This window comes from Sycon ciliatum, chromosome 2 (genome assembly GCF_964019385.1).
Source record: "Sycon ciliatum chromosome 2, ocSycCili1.1, whole genome shotgun sequence".
Classification (NCBI taxonomy): Eukaryota; Metazoa; Porifera; class Calcarea; order Leucosolenida; family Sycettidae; genus Sycon; species Sycon ciliatum.
In genome coordinates this window covers 6254192-6282182 of record NC_088644.1, presented here as the reverse complement: position 1 = coordinate 6282182, position 27991 = coordinate 6254192, and the positions used below count along the sequence as shown (strand labels likewise).

Genomic DNA, 27991 nt, shown 5'->3' with positions numbered 1-27991 from the left:
GATGTGCTTTGCACCGCAGAGTTCAGACTTCTCAGTCCGTGTAGGGCACGGTTTCTGGTACGTTGAAGTTGTACTTCGCCTGGGAGGATCCATGTTTGGTTGCTTCTGCTGCATGGATTGCGCGGGAGCAGGTACGACATGTTCAGAACGGTTCTGGTCATGCCTCGTGGCTGCCATTGGAGGTTTTTGTGCATGAGAGGGTGCGGATCCGTGGGCAAGCACATGGCTGTACGAGCCTGTGCCAGGTACCTGAGTGCTTGTGTGGGATGCATATGTGGCAGCTCCTAATACTACAGATGCTTGTTCAGGCATGCTGGGCTTGGGACTGTGTACGGTACAACTACTTGAATTAGAATACGGTATCTCAGAAACCCGCAAGCTTTCCATTTCCCGCTTGAGCTGTGCAATTTAAACTTGTAGTGAGGAAATAGTATCATCTCTGCTGATTCTAATGGCCAACAATTCCTTCGTGAGTTCAAGAACCATAGATGAAAATGCTGCCAAGTTGGAGTTTATCTCTCCTATGTTAGTGGACGTACCTCCGGTAGCGGGGTTACAACTGATTCACTCCTTTCTGAGCGCTGCCACAAGGTCAGGCCGGGAAACTGAGTCAGTTTTCTGTAATTCGCTCCAGGTGGCAAGGTTTTGCAAGTTCTCAAAGGTCAGAAGCGCTAGATCGACACATTCGTTAGTGGCCATGTTGCTACAAAGTTTGATCCACTATCTGCTTCAAATGACACATTCAAAGACAGTTTGGGGTGGAGCTCCAACAACTGTATCCGCTCTCAAATTCAAAAAATGTTTTTTTTCAAGCCCAATATATCGATGCTGGCAGAAGGATGCGTGTTTCGGTAATCGTACAAGTATTTAAAAGTTGGATAATTGTTCTTCATGTGAACAGTTTTTAAAGCATGCATCAGCTTTGCGCTGTCACCATGGAAACTGACAAACCCATGAAAAAAGCAAACAAAACCTGCCTTGATTGAAATGACTCCTGTTCGGATATTCATGACCTCGTCAAGAAGTTGCACAGATAGGGAGAATTCCTCTCCAGATGCTGGATGTAGGGTAATAGCGCTCACCGATTCATCCGATTTGAATGGGAAAGTTATGTTCTGCAGCCGACACGGGGGTGAGCAAACCACATAAACTATGATAGCAATAATAATATCCGTGGGATCCGCGTTAGCATCATTTGAATGTTCAGAAACACACAAACTATAGCCTTCGCTTCCGCAGGCCACCACTATGCCTTTTCACCTTAGTGGCGAAAGCACATAAACTACTCCTTATAAATTAACAGAATTAACTGAGCTACCCTGAGGAGTTTTTTCATCAACCTCCACACCAAAAATCAACCAGACCATCTCCCCCCCCCCCCCAAAAAAAAACTGTACAGGGCTGAATGCTGCTGCTTCCCCTGTTTTCAATACCCCGAGGAGCCCTAATATTCATGGTGACACAGCTTGCTTGCAGAGAGCAGAATAGTAAATTTGGAACGGCGCATAGGTAGGTCCCACATCGTCGTTGTGACCTAACGTAACAGTTATTTGAGCTACAATACAATTTTACTCTCACCGTGCGATGAAAGTATATGTAGCATGGCTAGGAACTCACTACCAATGGCAATGCATTCACTCGGCAAAGCCATCCGAGTGACTTCGACGAAGTTTTGAGGAAACAAAAGATTTATGAAGCTTCACTCCCCAACTCCAATAGTGGTTTCTTTGCTGCGATTTAAATCAGTTTTAGTGGAATATAAGTACATGTGTATGTGGCTGCATTGGAGTTTGAAGACAATAAGAAAACAAAAGAAAAGAAAAGATACATGCAAAACCTGGTATACGCCGTTGACTCAAAATTCGAATGAAAATGCAATCTTGAAATGAAGAGCTGATGCAAAACCCGGCTGCTAAATTCATGCCATCACTTTTCAGATTATGGCCAATAGCGGATTCATTTCATGTGCGGTTTGTATCTAAATCCATATTTGGGTTCCAGTTTTGAAATGAATAAGCGGCGCGGAGACAATAACTTTATTATGGCGATCAGCAGAATCAGCGAAGCGGACATTGGACGTAGTAATCAACAAAAATAAAATATGGACAACGAGAGAGCTTAGAAGCTCAGGGCCCTACCCTATGCTTTTTTGCCTAGCTAGCTCATCATGCATGTTATTAGAACTGATGGAAATGTCTTTTCCATTAATTGGCTACATGAAACTTTCTCTTTGCATTCGAGGGTAATACGACACCGTCTGCCACCTTGATGACCTCGGCAAAAAACGCATAGGGATGTTATAAATTTTTCATTTCTCCTTTTTTTTCAGACATAACCTGGGATTCTAACCCGCACTATCGCTCTGCATGCACTCCCCCGATACACTTCGCATACATACTCATTCTTAAAGGGGAAGTGCATCGATTTTTCGAGTAGGGTCCAGAAGAAAGACAATTTGATATCGGTTCGAATGGCATATCTCTCGCTTCCATCCGATAAGCCAAACTTGCCAAATCGCCAATTGTATGCTCACGTTGCCATAGCGACCAGCGCAGTGATGACGTATGAAAGGCTTAGCTCCTCCACAGAGAAGGTCGATCACTGCAGAAAATGGTCATTTTCAATTGTCTTATTGTATTCACGATGTGAAAGAAGAGCTGTGTTCAATGCTGTTAGTGCCGTGAACTATTTATCGCCCTTCTCATGCATTTCCCTAGGCTGACTGTGCCTAGGAAATGGTTTCCTCCAGGACAAGATGCTTGGAATTCGCGATCTCTCCTGAGACATTTTCAGCAAACTTTCAAACCTACGACATTATTTCATTCGTCAATCTCCACCACCCGTCGTCTCACCTGGCTTCAGAAGATGTTACGAGAGATAGTAGAGTCGCCAGGAAGCATCACATTCATCTTCAGGTAGTGGAAAGAGCAAACGGCATGGTCCTTGGTTGGGGGAAATGCTGAACGTCTGATTTGTCCCAACCAAGATTTCAGCATTTTGTTCGTCACTATTTTCGCTTGTCTGCTGGTGTCTCCGCACTCCAGCTTTCTCCTGTCGGTGTCACGTCCCAGTACATAACCGAGAGGACTACTAACAAACAGTTCACTGCACTAACAGCATTGAACACAGCCCTTCTTTCACTTCGTGAATACAACAAACCAATTGAAAATGACCAAATTCTGCAATGATCGACCTTCTCTGTGGTGGAGCTAAGCCTTTCGTACGTCATCACTGCGCTGGTCGCTATGGCAACGTGAGTATACAATTGGCGATTTGGCAAGTTTGGCTTATCGTATGGAAGCGAGAGATATGCCATTCGAACCGATATCAAATTGTCTTTCTTCTAGACCATACTCGAAAAATCGATGCACTTCCCCTTTAACATGTTTTTCGATTTTGACAGCATGTTACAAAGCGAGGACGCGTAGTGCTCCTGACTACAACCATAACCCGGTTGGCAGAGTCCCGGTCTTGCGACCATTTGAACCGTATTGGGAAAACCCAGGTTCGGACCCTCCTTACTCTAGGGGTTGGTGGGATTCAGAAAAAATTCTTTTTTTGTGTTTTAGATGTCGTTGTGTTGCCGCCGCAGTATTGTTCACGTTGTCGCGTTGCTGCCGCTGTAGGGAACACGTCTGGAAAGGATTTGTGATTGTGATGTTGTTATTTTCTTGTCTTTCTCTGTGATTTGTCATTATGCGTCCTCGCCTTGTAACATGCTGTCAAAATCGAAAAACATGTAAAACTACCAAGAAAGGCTTCTGTGTATATATCATACTCATTCTTCCAAGTTGCTTCACGTTACGATCTTGCATTTGAAAGCCTTATTTGAATATTGCGGCCAGCTGTTTGTGGCCAGCTGTCTTTGATGGTAGGGTACGGTACGGGACTGGTACGGGATAGCGCCAGGTGTGCCGATGGCACAAACAAACAAACACGAAATTAAAGCTGTGTGGATGCCAGACGTTACTGAAGTGACGTTCTTTTGCATAGCTACCAGTTATTACTATTATTATTATTATTATAGGCTTTTCCGCGTTGGCATCGCCAAGCAAGCTTGGCTATCCTTCGCATAAGCTGCTCCATAATGATGAGACGAAACAATGAATGCATGTATATACGATCTAGGACAGAACCAAGGTTGAGGATATTTTTGAAGAAAGCTGCAAGTTGTGTTGAGGAACACAAAGTTGCAAACTCTACGAAAGTAAACTGCAAGAAATGTTTTGGGGTTGATCTCATGATTATTGTAGTCACAGGTTGTGTTAGTAGCATTAAAGGTTGTGTTTTCACAGGTACATTGTTTACATTCCTATTCTTTTACAGGATAATATTTTCACAAAATATGTTAGTCAATGAGTTATGTTATGGTACACCGTACGGCCATGTAGCTGCCACAGGTGGAAGCAGTATTAGGCTTTGATGTATGCTTTTATCACATTGCTGCATAGGTCTTTCCAGTCTTGTCGTGACTGGGAGATGGCATGGAGGTTCTCAAGTTCCTCGCGTTTCTTGAGCGACCCCCCGATACGCTGCAGGTCCTGGTGCAGACTCAGTGGCAGAGTGGTACGTGGCCGGCCCCGCCAGGTGGTAGCGGAACTTGGGTTTTCGAAGTATGCTGCCATCATAACGCGTGCTGGTACATCGTCGTTTAGTCTCAGGACATGGCCAAAGAGCCGCCACCTCGCTCTCACAATGGTTTCCCCAAGGGGCTGGGAGTTGGTGCATTTATACAGCTCACTATTTTTGATGACTTGAGGGTACTTGATCCCGACGACTGTTCGCAATTGACGTCTGTGGAATGCTTCCAATCGCTTGATGACATTGCTTGGGACTCCCCATGTTGAGCAATTGTACAGGAGTATTGGTGTGATAAATGCATTGTATAGCTTGACACGTCTGTTCTCTCTCACCTGCGAGCCTCTCACCCACAGTGCCCAAAGCCGTTGAAACGCACCTGTGGCCAGCTGCATACGCCGAGATACCAGTACAGAGATACCAGTACAGGAACAAAATTTCCTAACAAGTTTTCTAGAGACATTCATCAAGGAAATACGTCTCAATAATGAAATCTAGCTATAAACAACAATATATACGTGGAAAAGTACGAAATGCACTACGTGAAAGAAAATAGGAGAAAAGAAGTTGAAGTGCGAAAGACTAGAGAAGTGTGAACTAATAACAGGGGTGGGTCAAGAGAAAAGAATATGATGAGGAGGTGAGAAATAATAACAATGTGAGACTCAGTGAGAGTGAAGTGTAAGGAGTACGGGCATGGGTGTGTGGGTGGGTGTATGTGTGTGCATATATCTATAGTATGTATCTATTATCGCACGATTAAAGAGGTCAATATATGAAATATAGAACGAGTAAAAGACCGAGGTCCCCCGAGGTCTTTTACGAGGTCTATATTTCATATATTGACCGATTATGAGGGCAATAATAGATTTATCACGACATGGCATACCTAACCTGTTTTATCTGTGTTTATAGGAAGAAATGAATACTATTGTAATAGTACATAGTATGTACGTGTACATATGAGTGATAAATTAACAGTACATAGCAGACACGTGGAGGACGTTCAGGTTAGTTGTAACTCTGAGTTTCATGCCGCTAGGCAATCATCAGACAACTGATACTCGGATTTATATGCTTATAAACACATAGGGCCGCAAGCATAAACAAATTGAGCGCTAAATCTGGTGTCGTAAGACATGGGGAGAAAGATGGCACGGGCCAAGGCGCTAGGGATTGTGTTATTAATTGTTCATTTGATAGGTGTGAAATTTGCGCGACAGAACTTGTTCTGATGCCTGCATTTCGAGATCATCTCAGACAGCTTGTTGAGCAGGAGCTTCTTTGTTGTCGTATTGACCGAGTACTGTACTGCATTTTTGCCTGAGCATCCCAATATCAATTAATAACACCATCCCCTGTTGTTGGCTATGCCACTCTGCTCATGCCTGCCCGTCACCCAAAGACCCCCTAGCGATCTCACTGGCCCATTGCCCGCCATCCTCCTGGCACCTCCACCCATCTGCTGTTCACCCTGCCTCCCCATCGCCTCTGTCCGCGCTTTCATGCTCACACCTGCCTGTTGCCCGCCACCGCCCTCCTAGCACTTCCACTACGTGTTTATACCGTATTATCTCCATTATATGCCCTGTGCTTATAATGTAGACTGGGTTTCTACTAGAGACTGGGCTTATAATTTTTCAACAATCCGGTACAAGTATTTTTCTTACACTTTGAAGTACCAGTAGCACAAAATTTCCCACCAGGTACCGTGAATGCAGTTTTGCGGACAGTTTTGTACACTGAGTCTGTACATTTTTATCTCAGGGATCACAGACTTGCGCCATAACATGTGTGTACGTGATCATGTGACTGTGGACGTCAAACATGCATGGACATGATCCATACAGTTCTCCATTAGCCCCATTCCTCACACAAACAAGTCAACAAAGAGGCATCTTTGGATTGAGGAGTGCTGGTTTCGAAACAACTGGTTTGAAGCTCAAAGTAGAGCTGCTGTTAGCTCAGAGCAGAGCTGCTGTTAGCTCATAGCAGAGCTGCTGTTAGCTCATAGCAGAGCTGCTGTTAGCTCAGAGCAGAGCTGCTGTTAGCTCAAAGTAGAGGTGCGGATAGCTCAAAGTAGAGCGTCTGTTAGCTCAAAGTTGAGCTGCGGTTAGCTCAAAGTAGAGCTGCTATTAGCTCAAAGTAGAGCTGCTGTTAGCTCAAAGTAGAGCTGCGATAAGCTCAAAGCAGACCTGCTGCTAGCTCAAAGTAGAGTTGCTGATTAGCTCAAAGTAGAGCTGCTGTTAGCTCAAAGTAAAGCTGCTCTTAGCTCAAAGTAGAGCTGCTGTTAGCTCAAAGTAAAGCTGCTGTTAGCTCAAGGTAGAGCTGCTGTTAGCTCAAAGTAGAGCTGCTGTTAGCTCAAAGTAGAGCTGCTGTTAGCTCAAAGTAGAGCTGCGGTTAGCTCAAAGTAGAGCTGCTGTTAGCTCAAGTAGAGCTGCTGTTAGCTTAAAGTAGAGCTGCTGTTAGCTCAACGTAGAGCTGCAATGCTAGATGGATGTAATATAGCGCAAGGCAGAGCCGCAGCAAATAGCTAGATAACACCAGTTGTGAGAGTGGACCAATGAAACCAGCACTCCGTTTGCTAAGCACTATTGACGCACAGCAAGGGTCAATTAATGTCAGCAAAGGCAAGCATTGTGCAGCTAGAGTTCAGTAGCTCATTACTCACGCGAGTCGGACACCATGGCATCCATTAAACGGCAGCAAGCCGGGACGATAGCTGGCGCTTAGCGCTTGCTGTAGTCCGGCTGTAGCATAGACACGCATCGCTCTTCCACTGACCTGCCACTCGGAAGACAGAGTCGGGGACACCAGCCATAGCAGCGGTGGTGGCTGCACCGATGTGGACTGAATGCCCGGAGTAGTTCGACTGGGATGGTACACCGGCCTCAGCGACAAGAGACCGTACTGTTACTGTGAATGACTGCCTGGTTAGCTACTGTCTGTTCGAGAGTACGGAAAAGAGTTGTTCCAGGTCCCTCCAGGTCCCTCGCGACGAGTGTAAAATGTGTAGCTAGCCATGGCACGGACCGAGCAGTACGGCGGTACAGACAGGCCAATGTCACTAGTAACGCCTTTACCGAATGCGTCCGTCTTGGATGAAAGCAGGAAGAGTTGTAAGTGTCCATCACCAGGGCAGCTAGTGCGGCCCCGTGTGATGCCATTAGAAGTCCAAAGAACGCTAGCAGCATGGCGGCTTGGTAGAGCAGCTTGTCATGGCCATTTAGGATACTACTTTTCCGGCGTGCATCCATCAGGTGTCGCAGGATTGGCATAGTGATAGGAAGGCAAGGGGTGGGTACAGCCATACCATGGCATCGCTGGATGCCCTTCATCACCCTCTTCAGAGGCCACGCATCTACTAAGGGGCCGGCAAACCCATTCTCAAGATGGGCTTTACGCACCGAACTCACATACACAGATACAGTTCCGGGCATACTGTTCATAATTGACGCATGAATGTGCGTCCAGGAACGATGACTCGGGCAGCAAAAGTAAGCCTCCCCAGGAGGGACTCGAGTTGACGCTGGCCGATGCTGCGCTCGCTGATAGTAGCCATGAGTGGTGCACGGATCTTGGCCAGCTTGTCGTCTGGTAGACGAGCTTCGTGGCACTCGCAGTCTAGGACAATACCAAGGAAGGTCAATGATGGTGATGGCCCTTCGAGCTTGGATGGAGCAAATAGGAATGCCGAGATACGTGAATGCCCGGAGGGGGATGGTGAGTTGCTGGTTGGCTACCAGTGGAGATATCGAGAGTGTCATCGAGGTAATGAAGCCTGTGATCTATAGAAAACTTGTGCTGCATGATCCAGTTGACTGCTGTGGCTACTGAGTCAAAGACAGCTGGGCTGGAGCGAAGGCCGAAAGGCAGAAAGCGCTCGTCGTAGTAGAAGCCTTCCCAGCGAGGTCCTGACGGCGGACTGGGATCTGCCGAAATGCACTGCGTACATCGAGCTTGGACAAATACACAGGCTGTGGGCATGACATGATGATGTTGATGGCGTTGTCAATGCTCACGTAGTACAGAGAAAGAGCGGCTCGCCGGGAATGCTGTCGTTCGCGCCGGTGCCTTCCGGACTAGACAGATGGAGGATCATTCGCAGCTTGCCGTTCTTTTTGGGGACGGCACCAATACCAGAGCGGTGCATGAACTGAAATGGAGGTGATAGAAATGCTGCGGGCGCAGGGAGCAGCTATATGCTCGGAAATAAATGCCGAGTGAGTGAAAGCCGAGGGCAGATTATTAAATAAAACAGAAATTTCGTGTTGGCCGGCAGATCTAAGAGCAAAGCCATGACGCAGGCCATGGAGAACATACGCAACACATGATTGATCTGGGTGGTTACGTAACAGGCGAGCAAAGTGGTCAGCTAGCAGTGGGGTGTCTGCAGAGTGTATAGGAAAGAAGCTACGTACCGAGTCAAGCGATTCAGTAGCCATTCTGCTAGGAGCGGTGGGGTGGCCGATTGGCTTCGCGCTGCTGCTGGTTGCACCTGATGCATGGGTGGTCCTTACCGCACTGGCTGCAGGTGTGGGAGAAGCGGCACGACGACGAAGAACAGCGACCTCCATTGAAGTTGCGGCAAATTTCTTGGCCATCGCTGGTATGGGTGCGACCACTGGAGGTAAATGCTGCTGGCTTGGGGAATTGAGATTCGGGACGAAAAGGACACAAACCGCCCCTGGATGGACCGTCTTACATTGAGCGCATTTTGGGTGTGCATGGCCTGTGACAGCTATCTGCCATAGGTTCACGTCGATGGTGTCCAACAACCTCTTCGTGCCTGGTTACTGGACCACGAGCATCCGCAGCTGGCGGTCGTACTCCAGGCCACGCGCTTGGGAAGAACTGGCGGTTAGCAGTCAGGATCAACTGCTGGTACGCAATCAGTTCAGCAGTTTAGCAGTGCGGTGTGGGGCAGCAGCCGTGATCACAGCCATGTATGTGGTCCATGCCTCGAGCCAGGTAGCTATATCGTGAACCTTGCGACGCACCTGCTTCGCGTCATCCGACTCAATGATATTAAATTTTAGCTGGCTATCGTTATTCGGGCTGTGCACCGGCCGGCATGTTGGGCCGGAAGTGTGCAAGAATTTCAGGCAACAAACTTACTTGAAAAATCTACGAACTCCCCTCGCAAGATGCGTTCTTGCACAACCTTGGACACAGCTGATGCAGGTGGCTAATCGGGTGGGTTACAGGAGCTTGGGCTGGCGTAGTGGCGGCAGCAGCCGCGTTGCCTTGGCCTTGGGTGAGGAGCGGCACAATGCTCTCCGTAATGGCGGCCAACTAAGCCGACTACACCTCGTCCCGTACGAGAGCGCAGAGATCCGTTGAGCGTGCGTCACCTGAGCTGGCGGAGGAGGCATTGGTACCATCGGGCTTCTGGGCTCGCGAGCCGTGTCCGCACTGTCATGTTGCTGGTTCTCCAGGCCAGAGCAGACCTCACTACCAAGGGCTAGCTGTACCAGCAAACGGATGCTGTGAAATACTTTTACCAAGTTTCTTTTCGGTTTCAAGCCGCACTGAGAAAGCTCGCCGCGGAGGGCTTGGCAAGGCATTGCCTTGACAGTGTCGACAGTTAGGTCAGACATACTGAAGAAATACAGTGTTGAGGTGACACTCGGGCTGGCAGCAAAGCTACGAAAGGAAAAGAAACACTGCTGAATCACGATCCGTTGTCTGGAAGAGCACAACAGCTTTAACAGTGCAAGCAAGATTTCGTTTTTCTTTTCAGCAAAACGGGCTGGCGCCATTTGTGATTACACAGCAAAACAAAGTGCATGACGTCAGTCTTGAATGCAGTACAAAGCAATGCAGTGCAGCGTGTGCGCTAGTTCGGATTGTTGCTAACAAGACTAGTAACAAGACTTAGTACTAGCACAGCCAGTAACCCATTATACGCCATGTGCTTAGGGACCATCGCAAAAGTTCGCAGAAGCCCCCGAAACGAAGACCGTGAGTTTCGGGCCTGACCCCCCTCCCTCCCCCTCAAACGAAACGACAGTCACAATATGGGCTTCATTATTTCACTTGGATGCTGCACACATAATAATAATTATTATAATATACTACACAGCAGGGGTTCATAAACCCTATGAACCCCTGTACTGCTAGTACTAGTACATGCTAGCAAGAGTCCATAAACCACGCGTTTTATGGACTCTTGGTACCAGACTACACACAGTGTACAGGCAGCCAGGTACGCGACACGCGCAGTTGCATGAATGGACTACGCGTCCTGACAAGCGATCTACGCTGGCTGTGATGGCATGCTAATCTATATCAGCTCCTACATGTCGTCAATACTTTTTTGAATTGAAGCCCGGTTTGCGATTTTCGACACGACTCCCTCCCCCCCCCCCCCAAACGTATGCTCTTCGTTTCAGGGGCTTCTGCGAACTTTTGCGATGGTCCCTTATATTGGAGACTGCGCTTGTATATCTTCGAAGCCCTCTTGGAGTGTGCTTATGATAGAGACTCAGAGAGGCTCACGGAGCTCGAACCGGTCATAGACCACACTCTCAGGCAATGGGCCCTGAGAGTCAACAACACCAAAACTGAGTGGACAGAGCTGGGTCGATCTGTAGACAGGGTTGACGAGCACTGGAGGACATCCCGAAAGCTGGGCTCACTTATGGGCGACATTGAGGCTGTGACACGGCGCAGGCAATTGGCCGAGGCTGCTTTCCGATCCATGTTGTCTCTTTGGAAGCGCCGATTACTGATCCGAGAGCCTCTGCGATTGAGGTTGTACTGCGCCTTTATCCTGCCGATACTGCTATATATTTCAGGCACCTGGGGCCTGACGGTTGCTAGCGAACGCTCCCTGAAGGCTTTCCATAGAAGGCAGCTCAGGTCACTTCTCGGCATCACATGGCCACAGAAAATTAGTAATTTGGCTTTGTATGCCCAATGTGGAGTGGAGGCAGTGTCGGACTTGATCCGAAATTCACGCTGGAGCCTATTCGGGCATGTGCTTTGCCTGGGTAAGGACACGCCAGCACGATTGAGCATGGAACAATACTTCCAGGCACCCGAGGGGAGATTCCATGGGAGGCCGAGGGTGACACTGCCAATAAAGCTCCACACCGATCTGTCCCAGTCGGGCAATGGGCAGCTGCGGAGTGCGGGGGACTTGCGCCGCCTGAAGCAGATTGCTGCGGACCGTCCAGCATGGAACGCACTGGTGAAGAGTGTTTGTGCACTCCCTCGCCACGAGTAGAAACAGCCATGGCACCCTTATAACCTCATAACAACCATTCTATAATAATATTACTATTTTAAATCTTAATTATCTGGAAACTCAGCCATTGACCATGATGCTATATGATGAGACAATAATGACGACGTTTTTCCCAATATAACCAATTTTATGACGCTCTATGTTACTCCATGTTACTGAAATATTAACATTGATCATTGGTTTTGTAGAGCCCCATTCTGTAGGAGATATCTACATCTGCTCTGTTTCAATGCCCAGCATAAGCAAGCGTGTGGATCAAGCATAATTGCTTGGTTGACGCTGCTGCGGGAATGCGTATAATAACAATAATAACTAATGACGAAGACTCACCGTGAAGAAGCAAGATGCCAGTGCACGTTCCTGGAACAATCCATCATCCTCTGGTGCCCTGGTCTTCAGGTGTTGCTCCATGTAACTCATCCAACCATGTAGTGCACCAGCCCATGGCACTAGCACAAATTTGAGTCCAGGTAAGACAGGTGCGAACGATGACTTGTACCGCAAACGCATGAGGACCTGACGAAAAAGCGCGCAGTCCGTCCACGGCAGGTCTTGATCCTCTAGTCTGCTCACATGGCAGGAAATAAGGAGGGAAGCAATTCTCAATGCATTGCCGATAAAATTTCTCCCCTGCCACTGCATGCTAGCCACACAAAGCCCAGGCTGTTTCGGCCATAATACAAATAGACTGCAGCAGAAAAGGGCAAGTGTATGTTCCATTTTGCAAGATAGAGGCGAATTCAGCTCCAGTACAGTACTGTCGAGCACCAGAGAATGCTCAGACTAGAATTTTACCAAGCACAGCATACCAATGTATACACGATGACTGAACTGTGCATAGACTGTAATACATGAAAATAAGAACGGTCTAGGCTAGGAGGCTGACGGTACCTGTTGTCATGGTGATAGACTGTAACAGCTGTAATAAGATCACCAATTGCAAAATACCTGTTGATAACGGGCAGATAGTCATATATTCTTAATTGAATTTGAACAATCGACGAGGAGGCGAGAATTAATTGGAAACACATAGCCATCAATATACACCTTGGAAACTCGCCATAGTTCATCCAAACATACCCAGGGTTCTCGGTATGCAATACGCATGTATTAATTTATCTCACCTATGCATCATGTCTTTGGTCAGGGTCTCGCGGGTGCAGTCCTTGCGGTAATAGTAAACCCTTCCGCGAAACGTCCGATAGCAGGCCGTGGTGGTGGAGTTAAACACAAGCCAAGCGCCTTTTGTCTTTACTCGTGTGCTGAACATGTCTGGCTTGTTGATGACATGCATGTCGTGACACGAGCTGTAGCAAATATCGTCTTGGTGGTGAAAGATATCAACACCTACGTGCATAAACAGTGACAAATACACAGAGAGTTAATCCATCATACACTAAGAACATGTTGTCAAGAGCATCTTCACCACACTCAGGTGGATGACACAGAACAGCCATTTGGCAAGCACTGTCCAGCCATTAACTAGGGGTATATGGGCTAGGTAATTCTCTTCTTAGACAAGCAGGCATGTGCAAGCTACTTTCACGTAGCTTGCACATGCCTGCTTGGCTTCATTTGTTGCCACCAAATGTGTTGTCGCAGGGTCCGAATCTTCTCTAACAGCCACTGGCAAACTAAATACAGGCTATGGTGAAAAACAGGCTGTGGATAAGACATCACAACATCAATCATATCACCTACTTCATCAGCACCAGCAATGGATCTTGCCACAACATGAGCGACTAGACCAAGAAGAATGACAGCTCACTGGAAATATGACATATTTCAACGGCAAGGGACGCAGCAGCCAAAGAAGATGTGAATGGAGTTTGCAAACGAAGGTGAGAGACATAGACGGGATGGATGTAGAGAAGGAGAGGCGGAAGAGAGAAAGTGTCGCTGACAGAGATTCTGGCAGTGAGTGGAGTGAGAGCGATTGTGAGAATGTGCGTCAAAGTGATTGTGGGTGGGTGTTCTGTGGAAGTAAGTCATCTTGTTTCTAATCCTGATTGTTACAAGGTGCATTCAAGTTTTCCGTGCTGTGCGGTGCCTGTCATGATTACAAGTTGCAGCTTCAGGTGTCAGAAGCTGTGTGTCAATGCATCCATAGGCCAAATATGTGTGTTCAGAAGGACAGTATTATTCATTTAATATCTCTGAAGTAGTAGCGTGATGTTTGCCGGGTCAGTAATGGCCACATGGTCTTGTTCACGCTGTAGCGTGCTGGTAGTACATGACTGTGTTTGGCCTCATTCTATTCAACATTTTCAAAATTCCTTTTTGGTTAGAAATTTGTTGAAACACATCTACTGAAGGACCTTAGCCAAGCAAAAGTTCCATATTACGATTCAAACTGACGGGTGTACTCTGAAGTATACACAAATATTCGAGATGTGCTCCAAATTGGTGCAATGTTGTACAGTGGAGATTGGATATAACGACACTCCTTTTGGGAGAAAACAAAATGTCGCTATATTCGATCTGTCACTAAACCCGATCTTTACACTACTTGATATTTTAGTATGCAATTATGTATATCAAAATGACAGAAATCTATTGCAGATATGCATGTGCATAATAGAAGATTTCAGATGTGTATGTGCATGTGTCTTGCATGTATACAAATGTTGTTTAAGCCAAAAGGCATGCATAGCAACTACACCGCTAGCGCTGTACTGCGGCTACACTGATAATGTGCAATGACCAGCACGCGTAGAGTGACCCAGACGTCCAGGCGTGTGGCACAGACGTGTCCCATGCATGCCACTCTGCCTGCAGGTCTGATACAAGAGGAAAGTCGTTATATTCTATGCATTTTCAGGTCTTCGGGCACCCAAAAGTGTCAGTAAATTTGATCGGTCGTTATTTTCGAGGTCGTTATACCCGATCTATAATGTACAGGAAGGACTTGCTAAACGACTCGGGCAACAGATATTTGTCGCTAAACTCGATTTGTCGTTATATCCAAGGTCGTTATATCCTAGGTCGTTATATCCAAGGTCGTTATATTGTCCCCGGGGAAAATTGCGATTCCGCGGCCGCGTTTTTTTCCGCGTTTTTTGAGATTAAAAAAAAACCGCGTTTCCGCTATTTTCCCGCGTTTTTTGAACTTTTTTGTTGCACTACACGTACACACAGTGCACTGTTCGGTCAGCAACGTCCCATCGTGGCGGCTTTTTACTCAAATATGACGAGTGCTTACACCAGAGACTTGTAACTGATTGATTTCACTACATACTCACTGAAAATTGCCGCACATCAATATTATTCACCGCATATTTACCGCATATTTACCGTAAATTCACCGCAAATTATGCCATATTATGCCGCGTTTTTCCCCCCGTTTTTTTGTGATTTTACTCCGCAATTTTCCCCGGGGACAGGTTATATCTAATCTCCACTGTTTACGATGTAGGCGTACAATGAATATTCAGCATTCTAAGGTGGGTGGGCAGCTTCAATACCTTTGAAATAGTGCAGTAAGCAGCTATAATGACAAAGAATAGCTGATGAATGCGGAGAAATGATCGAAATATTCGCAGCTGCAGCCTGCGTGGAGTCATTCCGCAATCTCGTCTTCCATTTCTTCCTCCACAGCTGAAGACACGATGTCGCTGCCGTCACTAGCCTCAGACTCAGAATTTATCTCAGGTGACAATTCCTTATCTTCCCACTCTGACAAGTCATCGGCCACCTTGAGCCGCATCGCCACAGGAGATGGCGGTTGCGATTCCGCCTCGCTGTCGACATCGATGTCAGAAACAAAGAACGTCTCATCCTCACTCTGAACTTCAGCGGCTACTTCAGCATCCACTCCTTCCCGTTCGGCCTACTAACAACATGGAATGCTCTTCCCTCTGCCATCCTGAATGCTCCCCCATCCAAGGCAGCGCTGCAACGCTTCAAAGTAGCAGTGTACAAGTACCTCCTCGAGAAAACTTGTGGGACTGCTATCGACGTGTACACCACAGACTAGCATACTACCTGATGGCCTAACTCTTTCTTATTTCTTTCTTTTTTACCCCCCCCCCCCCCCCCCCCCCTGGTGCACGTTGTGTGCAAGGATACTGAGACCTCTGGTCGGAGGAGTCCACAACGCCCCACCTACACAGCTGGGCTAGTGGATACTAGTAGTCAGCCCCAACTCATTAGTTGTTGTTTGTTCTGTCAACCCACAACTTCTGTGTTCTAGTCGTTTCTTCGTTCTTCCTGCATGCAACTTTGTTATCTTTCTTGTTCTTAAGAAAGGTTTGCTCCCCACACCGGAGCTCGCGCTATTCCACCGACTTTACTTGACACTTGACTGACTCACGACTGCCATCCAGAGCACACGAGAAGTCCATCGAACCTTCGACTCGGCAAACCTGCAAGAAAGCACCACTCCCTGCTCAATACACAGTGTTTCGGGGAATTCACCCCTCATCAGTTGAGCTTGAGTAGGCTGAGGAAGATTGTGCCTGAAGAGCACCACTTATATAGTGCTCTCCAGGCACAAACATCACCAGGGATACAAACTTACAGAGACGCTCCGCTTCCAGCGCGATAAACACCTCGTGAACACCAGATAGCAGCGTGAGTCAGTGTCGCTCCTGGACGGTGAGACAGACGTCGAGGACCCTCGGTCATTCGCAACGCTGTCAGTCAAGTGTCAAGTAAAGTCGGCGGAATAGCGCGAGCTCCGGTGTGGGGAGCAAACCTTTCTTACAAATCATCGCCGAAGTCGCAACCACTACTTCGTACTGTTTTCTTGTTCTTATTAATTTTTTGTCTCGGGCCGGGTTTGTGTTCTTTGTAGAATAAAAAGAAAAGAAAAAACACTCCCCATCAGGCTCGAGCTAGCTGTACACAATGACTGGCGTGTGTGCTCTGCGAACAGCTCTGGCCGGGCGTCCGCAGCCATCGCAACACGATCGAGGAACACTCGAGGCGCGACTCGACACCACTTCTTCAATATAAATTACTTCAAGCAATGAGTTCAAGAAGAACTCGCAAACAGCGCGATCAAAAAAAACGTTGAACGTCACAAATCGACCTTTTTCTCGAAAACATTACGAAACCTCTGAGGGTCGTTTTCGCTGATTGCGGCTCATATTATTATTTCTTAGTTTTTCTTGACGCGTTGCTGAAGCTGTTAATTTCTCACTTGCGAAGTTCACTACTTCAGTATAATAGTCCCGTTGTCACATTGGTGTTCTCCATTGCAACGTTTCTTCCTCACGAGAGTTGTACGAAAACTAGTTTGAAGTGTTTTTGCATCTTTGTTACATGTATCGTCCACCAATTTCTGCCTTATCGAAGTCACATGTTCCTCTTTGTCCACCCAGATCAATCGACAATATCTATGAAGATACTTACCATGCAGCATGTTTAAGTGGATGCTGCATTCTGGATGAGTAGTTGAGTTGTAATTATACATCGGTGAAACATAGGGCAGACAGAAGGGCCTGGTTGTTTTGTTCGCTGCCACTTGACTAGCATTAGGATATTGGTCAGGGTGGTCTAGGGGATTGAACTGAGGGAAACAATTCTCCCAGCTAGACACCAAGATTGCAGGATGCTCTGTTGCCTGGCTGTTCTCATCCAGCAGTGCCTGGAAGCAGGAAGCGAAGGAATGAAAGAAAAAGAAAAAAGAGAACTGGAATGTCGCATATGTAACTCTCACACAGCAATGACCCAATCAAGTCATTCTTTACTAATACTCAGAGTTCTGTGCTAAATTTCCATCGCTATCATATTATTGGGAAATGATGCCATTTGACTTCGTAACGAATAGTCAAATACAGACACAAATTTACGAAAACACTCATCAGATAACACTCAGTGGACTTCGTTGTGTCATTGCTGAGTTAGAGTTTTCTTTTTTGGCTCAGTCCACTGGACATAGATTACCACATGTACATGCAGGCTGAAGATTAAGACGCCCCAGTAGGCTAAGTCCCATCTGCACACAAAGTGCTCAATGGCCGAAAGGGCAGAGCTTCCTTGCAAGAAAGGTGGAAGAAAATTTGATTTGAACTCCAAGTTTCACGCTTGCGCGATCATCAGGATTATTTGGATCAAGACGCCAGTGTAATTTCAAAACGTATGTACATGTACCACACATGTACCACACATGTACCACACATGTACCACACATGTACCACACATGTACCACACATGTACCACACATGTACCACACATGTACCACACATGTACCACACATGTACCACACATGTACCACACATGTACCACACATGTACCACACATGTACCACACATGTAGAGGGGACGGTTTCAAATAGGACACCGGTTGCAAACCGGAACGGACTCAATATTCACTTTCTCTCTTGGTATTTTGATTAGAAAACATATGTCACAGTAAGACTACGATGTGTTATACTCCGAGCCAAAATGTCATGGCTCTGCGATAACCAGAAGCGCCATATCAAGCAGGTGAGTTTTTGACGTGTTGCTTCGCACTGCGACTTGAGTTTTACGACTTTCGAAAAATCAACTCCTTGTCGCAGGTAAACAGCGGCTCGCCTCTCGCCAATAAAGCACCGCATACCAATCAAAACTAATGGAAGCACACACAAGGCTTATTGTTACTCTGTACTGGCCGTCGTGGAGCGATAGCAATTACCTAATTTCAGACCCAGAGTGAATTTGACGTGCACTCTAAAACGTGTCCGGTTTGGAGCCACCTCTGATTTGAACTTTTTTGAAGCGAAAAATTGGGCAACTTGGAGGCAATGGGTCAACACAAACGAGTGGCTCAGTTCGATTGACTCTGGCCCCAGAGCAAACTTCAACATGCCAGTTTCCTTCCACAAACATATTTCGAGTGAAAAATCAACGCTGGTGATCGGTTTGGGTCTATACAAATTTGGCTGTCAAAACGTCCCGGTATCGAGCCGTCTCCTCTACCACACATGTACCACACATGTACCACACATGTACCACACATGTACCACACATGTACCACACATGTACCACACATGTACCACACATGTACCACACATGTACCACACATGTACCACACATGTACCACACATGTACCACACATGTACCACACATGTACCACACATGTACCACACATGTACCACACATGTACCACACATGTACCACACATGTACCACACATGTACCACACATGTACCACACATGGACAGAGCACTGTAAACACTGGGCTGTGAAATGGTGCAGGGTGCAAACTAGACTCCCATGATCGCATTGCATTACAAACTAGACTCCCATGATCGGATTGCATTACAAACTAGACTCCCATGATCGCATTGCATTACAAACTAGACTCCCATGATCGCATTGCATTACAAACTAGACTCCCATGATCGCATTGCATTACAAACTAGACTCCCATGATCGCATTGCATTACAAACTAGACTCCCATGATCGGATTGCATTACAAACTAGACTCCCATGATCGCATTGCATTACAAACTAGACTCCCATGATCGGTATTGGTGTCGGGGTCCCAACGCATCCCAACACTCAACAGTATACTATCAGTTATAGTTACATTACATTATATTACTGAAACGGAAAGCCATCTTTGTCTCCAACCAAAGCAACAACTCGCGGAGCAACCAAAAGAACAACTATACTGAAAAGAAGAACCACATGGTTCAAAACCAATACACAAACCCGGCCCCCATATCGCGTATGCCAGCGACACGTGCATGAAAGCAAGTACAGAATGCAGAAAAGTAGCTTGCATGAAAAGTGCGTAGCGTTCACACCTGTATGCTAACCCGCACTACAACTCGGGACTAGTACTGCGCAGTAGGCACGCATTCAAAGCTGTAGACATGCACTGCATAAATCTCCAAGTCCTCGTACAAACTGTGCAGTGCTGCAAAGGTACAAAATAAATATCAAACAAATATCAATGTGCAGATCAGCGACAATCGGATTGCATTACAAACTAGACTCCCATGATCGGATTGCATTACAAACTAGACTCCCATGATCGCATTGCATTACAAACTAGACTCCCATGATCGGATTGCATTACAAACTAGACTCCCATGATCGCATTGCATTACAAACTAGACTCCCATGATCGGATTGCATTACAAACTAGACTCCCATGATCGGATTGCATTACAAACTAGACTCCCATGATCGGATTGCATTACAAACTAGACTCCCATGATCGCATTGCATTACAAACTAGACTCCCATGATCGGATTGCATTACATACTAGACTCCCATGATCACATTGCATTACAAACTAGACTCCCATGATCACATTGCATTACAAACTAGACTCCCATGATCACATTGCATTACAAACTAGACTCCCATGATCACATTGCATTACAAACTAGACTCCCATGATCACATTGCATTACAAACTAGACTCCCATGATCACATTGCATTACAAACTAGACTCCCATGATCACATTGCATTACAAACTAGACTCCCATGATCACATTGCATTACAAACTAGACTCCCATGATCACATTGCATTACAAACTAGACTCCCATGATCACATTGCATTACAAACTAGACTCCCATGATCGCATTGCATTACAAACTAGACTCCCATGATCACATTGCATTACAAACTAGACTCCCATGATCACATTGCATAACAAACTAGACTCCCATGATCACATTGCATTACAAACTAGACTCCCATGATCACATTGCATTACAAACTAGACTCCCATGATCGGATTGCATTACAAACTAGACTCCCATGATCACATTGCATTACAAACTAGACTCCCATGATCACATTGCATTACAAACTAGACTCCCATGATCACATTGCATTACAAACTAGACTCCCATGATCACATTGCATTACAAACTAGACTCCCATGATCACATTGCATTACAAACTAGACTCCCATGATCACATTGCATTACAAACTAGACTCCCATGATCACATTGCATTACAAACTAGACTCCCATGATCACATTGCATTACAAACTAGACTCCCATGATCACATTGCATTACAAACTAGACTCCCATGATCACATTGCATTACAAACTAGACTCCCATGATCGCATTGCATTACAAACTAGACTCCCATGATCACATTGCATTACAAACTAGACTCCCATGATCACATTGCATTACAAACTAGACTCCCATGATCGCATTGCATTACAAACTAGACTCCCATGATCACATTGCATTACCAACTAGACTCCCATGATCACATTGCATTACAAACTAGACTCCCATGATCGCATTGCATTACAAACTAGACTCCCATGATCACATTGCATTACAAACTAGACTCCCATGATCACATTGCATTACAAACTAGACTCCCATGATCGCATTGCATTACAAACTAGACTCCCATGATCGCATTGCATTACAAACTAGACTCCCATGATCACATTGCATTACAAACTAGACTCCCATGATCGCATTGCATTACAAACTAGACTCCCATGATCGCATTGCATTACAAACTAGACTCCCATGATCACATTGCATTACAAACTAGACTCCCATGATCCCATTGCATTACAAACTAGACTCCCATGATCACATTGCATTACAAACTAGACTCCCATGATCGGATTGCATTACAAACTAGACTCCCATGATCGGATTGCATTACAAACTAGACTCCCATGATCGCATTGCATTACAAACTAGACTCCCATGATCGGATTGCATTACAAACTAGACTCCCATGATCGCATTGCATTACAAACTAGACTCCCATGATCGGATTGCATTACAAACTAGACTCCCATGATCGGATTCCATTACAAACTAGACTCCCATGATCGGATTGCATTGAGCGGCGTTGTAGCCACGAAAGTACCCATACGTGTAGGTAGCTTCTCTAGATTTTCCACCTATTTCGGTTCTAGATCTTGTAAGATCATGATTTTTGCCATGATATCGATATACAAGTAGTCTTGCCATGATGTCACTATGATGTGACTATGATGTCGCTATAAAGTCACGAAAAGTTCTTCATCAGCAGGAGCGGCTTAAAGCTAGATTTGGAATTACACAGCCACCTCTACCTTTGCCTCCTGCAGTGTGAGCTTGGCCTTAAACTCCATTGGGCATCTGTGGGTGTTATCCACTGTGTTGCCAATGTAGTATAGAGACTCATCGAAGGATGGACTGCCAGACGTTGGGTCAGCAGTCAACAAACCAGCGCCATCGGCTTCGGCTGTATTATTCACAATCGTGACTTGCGACATCTGAAGAAGAGATACAGAAATGAAAGGCGATTACTGTAAGACATGTATATATAACGAGGAAGTAAATCTAACGTTCTAACGGATGACATTTTTTCGTTATAATAAGATCCGTTGAGGCCGTACTGCTTCATATATGTTGTGTGTGGATATGCCGGAATACTGCAAGATCGGTTAACATAATTATCTTCTCGTTAAACTACGAATTTTGGACAATCGTTAAATTTGCGACTCGTTATAATAACATGTCTTAAAGTAACAGTTGAATGCCAGTTGAATGCCAATCAAGACGTGAGCTCGCATCTCTTGACGATGGTCATGAAGCCCGAAACATTGACATAGTACTGGATTTTGAGTGAACTAGGCACTGCAGACCAAGGTGTAGGTGAGTTGACTGCAAAACTGAACATAAACAGTATATTGGGCTGTTGGTGTGTAGCATATACCTTCCGCTGTTCGTGTACACCTTAACTGAGTATAACATACGCATTTTCTACCATAAATGCAGCAGAAAAGTCTGAAGGTAGCGCACCTTCAATAAGACTGTTGAAGTTGATCAGTATTCTTTGCCAAACAAATAGGGACGCGGCTTGCAACAGGAGAATCTAGCACTTACTTCCACTTGAAACAGGACACGGGCAAACTCAGTTGCCTTGAATGCACCTGCCAAATTCCCTGCGTTGTTTACAATTTTCACTGGGCCTCCTCTGAACCTCACTGTAGCACACGACACAGCTATACCAGTGCCAGTGCTAGACGATACCACACTACAAGGAAAATATAGACGGGAAAACAACACCTCAAATCATGTTTTGCTCTAGTCTCTGCTGGTACTGACGCATCATTGCCTACGAATCAATGCTGCATATCTGAGAGTTATCAATACGAAATTGCTCCATCTTGCGATTGAGCAATTGCTTCTTGGTAGCTTGCCTACGGGAAATGTACCCCTACAGTCAATTGACTCCACCTATAATGAACTCGCATAATTATAGTGAATTTTGTGATGAAGCGAAGCATTGTCCATGTCCTTGTTTGAGCCCATACAAAATGGCCCTTTGTAGTGAACCCTTTTTGTCTATAACGAACCACAACTTGAAGGGCCGTATGTAAACCAAGCGCACTCATATAGTCATGGGTTACACCACGGCCAGTCACAATTTGTTGCTTGTGTAGTGTCAGTGCATCTCTGTTATAATGATCTTCGGCTACAAGAAGCTAATTCTCCTGCAATATGGTGTTCGCTTTATCAGGGTCAAATGTATATTCGAATAATGGGATGCTGAAAGGTTTTTGGGGGTTGCTCAAAGACCAGCGACTATGCCTGGCAATGGAACTTCACGATTGCTTTGCGGTACTCTAGAAATAAATGGGTATTTTATACGGAACGTTGTGTTCAAGAGCCCCGAGCTGCAAGAACCTACGTGATGCAAAATTCTCTGCGTTCTCCAAGAAAGAGACAGGTTTACACCGAGGACAATAAAATGCTTCCAACCTTCATCTGTTGCTTCTTGAAATCATGTCAGTAATTCCCATGGTATTGGAACATATCAGGGTAGATTTATCATCAAAAATACATTGGTTGAAAGTACAGGCTTTTGTGTGGGGAGACGAAACAGGTATTTCGAACCCCGATTCAATTTGGTTGCAAAATGCTTTGAATTTTAAATTTTGCAAAATTGGCCCGAAAATGATTGAGCTTTTCTTGCTATTTGCATCGCACTACGTCAGTATCATAAAGTTATGTCAAGATGATGTTAGGCCATTAGACTCGTATATTTATTTATTATTTATTCATTTATTTCTGCACCTCATGGCATGTCAAGACAGCCAATTAAATTGAGGAGAGGGTGAGTTTACCCACTGTTTGCAGAAATATGCGAAGAAAATATTGTCTCTCGTAATTGATTCCAGTGTATTTGCCTCAACAGTGTGCGATTATAGTGGTCCTGAATTCCAGAAAAAGAATTGAAGCGCACTTATATCATAGTTCAGTACAAACCTGCCTCATAGAAACAAATGAAGAGCGAACTCCTGTTTGTTAAAGTAGGTTTTTCTCCTATTTCGCGACATAAATGCGAACGTATGGATGTGTCTTTCACATAAAGGGAAGAATTCGTTACACACTAGCCAAATTTAAAGATTAACAGGTTTCCCTCATGATGCTTCAACCCTGAAAATTTCAACAAAATCAGACAGAAAGTGGTTTTTGACCTCCGATATATTTCGCGATATAGGCCCGAGCTACCTTAAAATTAATAGTCTTTAGCAGTGTGTCTGTGAGCTACAGTGTGCTGACCTTGTGCCGCGGAATATTGCATCTACATTGCGAGCAAAGAATGCTCCATTGCCACGATTGCCAGTGAAAGTGGTGTCCTCCATCAGGACAGATGTTTCTTTATGGCAGCGCCGCAAGTAGCCATCGGCCTCACTAGTGTTCAGACCTTGTTGCTCCCTGAAGTAAGTTTGGTAGTTGAAGGTAATTGACTCGCTGGCTGCATACACGTACACAGCCGAACCTGGGTTTTCAGGAAACTGGACCGAATTCCTCAGGAACGTGTTGTTGTTGCTTGCCCAGAAGCAGTTCGTTGTAACGGTAACAATGGCAAAGTAGACCGCAACGGCACCACCCTGCTGTCGGGCCTTGTTGTCAGCAAATGTGTTGTTTTCAAACTTCACGTTGTTGAAATAGGAGTGGTCGAGTGTGATCACGGATACAGCACCGCCCAAAAGGGCTGAGTTATTTCGGAACTCCGAGTTTGTAACATAGACCATGTTGTTCATGGTTATAGATCCATTCCGGCAATGCGGATTGTTCTGTATATAATGCGTGTTGAACTGGAGCATGAGAGGCGAGTCCCGCGGGTGCATGTTGTTCACAAATATACACCGATCGATGATAACTGTGCGATGTCTGGCCTCACAGTCAAAGAAGATCGTCAGCGCACTCCCCTGGGTGCGGTCTGTTGACACCAAATACGGCCGATCCATGACAAAGTGCCGGCCCAGGTTGCGGAAGGTGCAGTTGTACACTACGAGTGCCATCTTCCACCGACTGCTGCCACTGCTGCCGCTGTCTGCGCAGTTCTTGCTGGACTCTGCTCCGCACACGGAGTGGGCTCTTTCCTTGGCGTACGCCTGGCAAATTACCGGCTCACCAGCTGCCCACTGTCGGAATGTGTCCGTGTCAGAAAGAATGCCATCGGTGGTGGTAGACGGGATGACTGCATTGAACACAGGCTTGACCCAGTTTTTGACATTAGTTGCACCGTCAGGTATGACTGGTCGAGCCTCTCCGGCCATCAACTCAAACACACAATGTGTGAAGAACACATCGGACGAGAAAGTCACAGACGTCACATGCCTACGCATATTCATGGACTCTGCTTTGATGGAGAACTTACATCGGTCAACGTGGAACAGATGAGCTATTCGAATGACAAGATAAACGGTCGATGAGACAAACTCAAGACCACTGAGGCGCACTGCTGATGCATTCGAAAACTTCAGGGGCACTGGCTTTGAGGATGCTGCAGTAAGTCGAATTGTGGGACATAATGTGCTGTTCGCAGGTCTGATCGTAACGCGACTGATATCAAACTCAGAGGCACTGTCCGCCTTTTCAAGAACGCGTACATGAAGAGGTACCGAGCAATTCACGTCTCCCTTCAGCAAAATTGTGATCCAGGCGTGAGTGAGACTGTCATTGTCAGCAGTTGCCCTTTTCCACTCAGTGGCAGAATGGAGGGCAGCAACCAATGATGGACACGGCTTTAACTCATCCTCTCCACATGGCAGCTTTGTGGAAGATTCATCCGCTTGCGGGTCACCGACCACTTGAACGAAAAACCATTTCTCGCACGTACATGTATGTAGACGATTTTCGTGTATTTCCTCCTCTTCGCATTGTTCAACGCTACCCAAGGCGATGCTCGAACAAAACACAGCGATGCAGCCTGCCACTGTCAGTGTCAGCCGGTAATCTAACATCGCGTCTACCCAAAAAGTCAGATGCAATGCAAACTCACTCCACCACCCACCTCGTAAGAATGAAGAGAAACACAAAAACGTCTTCGGGACCTCCGAGCGGAGGACGGTTGAACGTTTCTTCCTTCTGCAACTGCAAGCGATCAGCTGGGAAGACGCTTTCTTGTAATCAATTATTTACTGCATGATTGAGTACCATAGTAGGCGTAGGCATAATCAAGGACGGCAGTAACATAACTCGGTTGTCTGGATTCCAGACTCAAATTTCCAAATCGTGTTATCTAACAATCCTCATTAGTTTCGTCGTGCTGCGGATCGCGGGATGATAATTTTTTCCGCTTGATCGCGTAGAGCGTGACGCATACTGTACTAACAAGCTAACTAATATTACTTCTGGTATGATATTTCAAGCGAAGTGTCCGGACGTCCGCTTTCACGCCGTGCGCCAGTACAGTCGACGCTGTTGTCATGGTTGTTATTATCCCTCGAGGCGTGCGCGTCTAGATGTACACCATGTAGGTCTACCAGATGAGATGTACCATGGTAGACCAGAGAGTCATGAAAGCTTTCATGACACCCCGAGGCGATCGACACCATCATCAGATCACGTTCTGTAATACTAATAAAGTCTGCCAGGTATAAAGTACCGGTAGTTATGGAAAGAATGGTGACTCCTAGACCTAGATCCTTCGTGCATGTACATGTAGATCTACAGGACTGTACAGTATAGTGCTAGTGATGCTGAATGAAATCCGGTCCTGTCATGAGTCATGTACGCGCCGGGCGTTGCGCAGCCGGCCCTAGACCTGCGAGCACTAGCACTGCTGCACTGGGATTCGAAAATGGTGCACGGCGCAAAGACTAGTAAAGTAACAGTTACGTGATATGAGTGCCGGGACTGGATTTCATTGAGCAGAATCTAGGGACTGTACGATCATGCAGATCGCGCTCATTTACCGCATATCAAGTGCCATGGTATGGATCCGGCTCTTGCATGCAGTTCCGGCGGTTTGTTTTTTTAGGCGTGGATTCCGAAAGAACCACAATATTAATTTGCACAATCTGGTACGGGGCTACCTGTACATGTACATGTAGGTGGCGGTCCACCGTTCAGCATAGTCATTGATCTCAAGTCGACTGCTGCACATAGCTACCAAACAATAGCTGAATCTTCGACGGCAAAATACAAAGGGGGTTAATAGTACTAGGCACCGGCGGATTATCTGATTATGCCGGCATAATAATTGGCATAATTTGGTGGTTGAAAATTTGGAGCATAATTTGGCATCCTTTCGGAGGTAGGAGCGTAACTGCATGATTGTGTCACAGTTCTAGTATGTAGGCTACACAATTGTGTACAATGCACCTGATCAGTGCTGGTGGTCTGCATGGTAAAGGGTTCGGAGGTCATGCAGATAGTGTTTTCAATGAAAAGCAAGGTAGAAATCATGGAAATACATTAAATTGTTGTGTGCTCGAACTCGTCTTCTCAAAGTTCTTCCCCACCCTGATACAGTACATGTCGCAGAAGATGCGAGTGAATCAGCCTTTACGGCTTTAGCAGGTATCCCGGGGCGGACGGGATAGTGATGGGTAGTTCGCAAAACTCCGCGTACATGACTACTATGCTTGTTACGAAGTCATGACGTCTGGATCTTAGCAGCTATGACTGTGCAGGTTATGGGTATTGCTCTAATAATTAAAAAAATTGAGGTATAGTTGATGTTCGGTAATGATGGAAGGAGAGCTGGAGCTACGGGAGAGATGAGCTGATTATGAGAATTCGCAGGGTTAGGGTGACATCGGTTGGACGAGTATGACGATTACAAAGACAGTTGAACATGACAGTTTTCAAAGGTAAGGAAAACCTTTCACAACAAAAGAAGTCAACTAATGAATAGAAAAAGTAATGTTTTCTCTTTTCCATGTTGATCTCTAGCATGCATGGACACCTTGGTAAGGGGATACTCATGTATTTGTTG

General features: G+C 45.9%; 1 protein-coding gene across 1 annotated transcript; it reads right to left on the bottom strand.

Annotated features, from left to right (window-relative positions):
- Nucleotides 1-31: 31 nt before the first annotated feature.
- LOC135808144 (uncharacterized) lies at nucleotides 32-26124 on the bottom strand. Its single transcript, XM_065321290.1, has 8 exons — nucleotides 24322-26124; nucleotides 22639-22789; nucleotides 21843-22025; nucleotides 17186-17420; nucleotides 12955-13177; nucleotides 12161-12395; nucleotides 974-1115; nucleotides 32-108 (listed from the first exon to the last, which is right to left on the bottom strand). The coding sequence occupies exons 1-8, from the start codon at nucleotides 26010-26012 to the stop codon at nucleotides 32-34; spliced, it is 2937 nt and encodes a 978-aa protein (XP_065177362.1). The 5' UTR covers nucleotides 26013-26124.
- Nucleotides 26125-27991: the final 1867 nt, after the last annotated feature.

Coding starts and splice junctions, on each gene's coding strand:
- LOC135808144 (XM_065321290.1), bottom strand. CDS start 26,012: ATGTTAGATTACCGGCTGACACTGACAGTGGCAGGCTGCATCGCTGTG. Junction 12,396..12,954: donor ACCAAAGACATGATGCATAG/GTGAGATAAATT, acceptor CCATGTGAGCAG/ACTAGAGGATCAAGACCTGC. Junction 109..973: donor AGTCATTTCAATCAAGGCAG/GTTTTGTTTGCT, acceptor CAATCCATGCAG/CAGAAGCAACCAAACATGGA.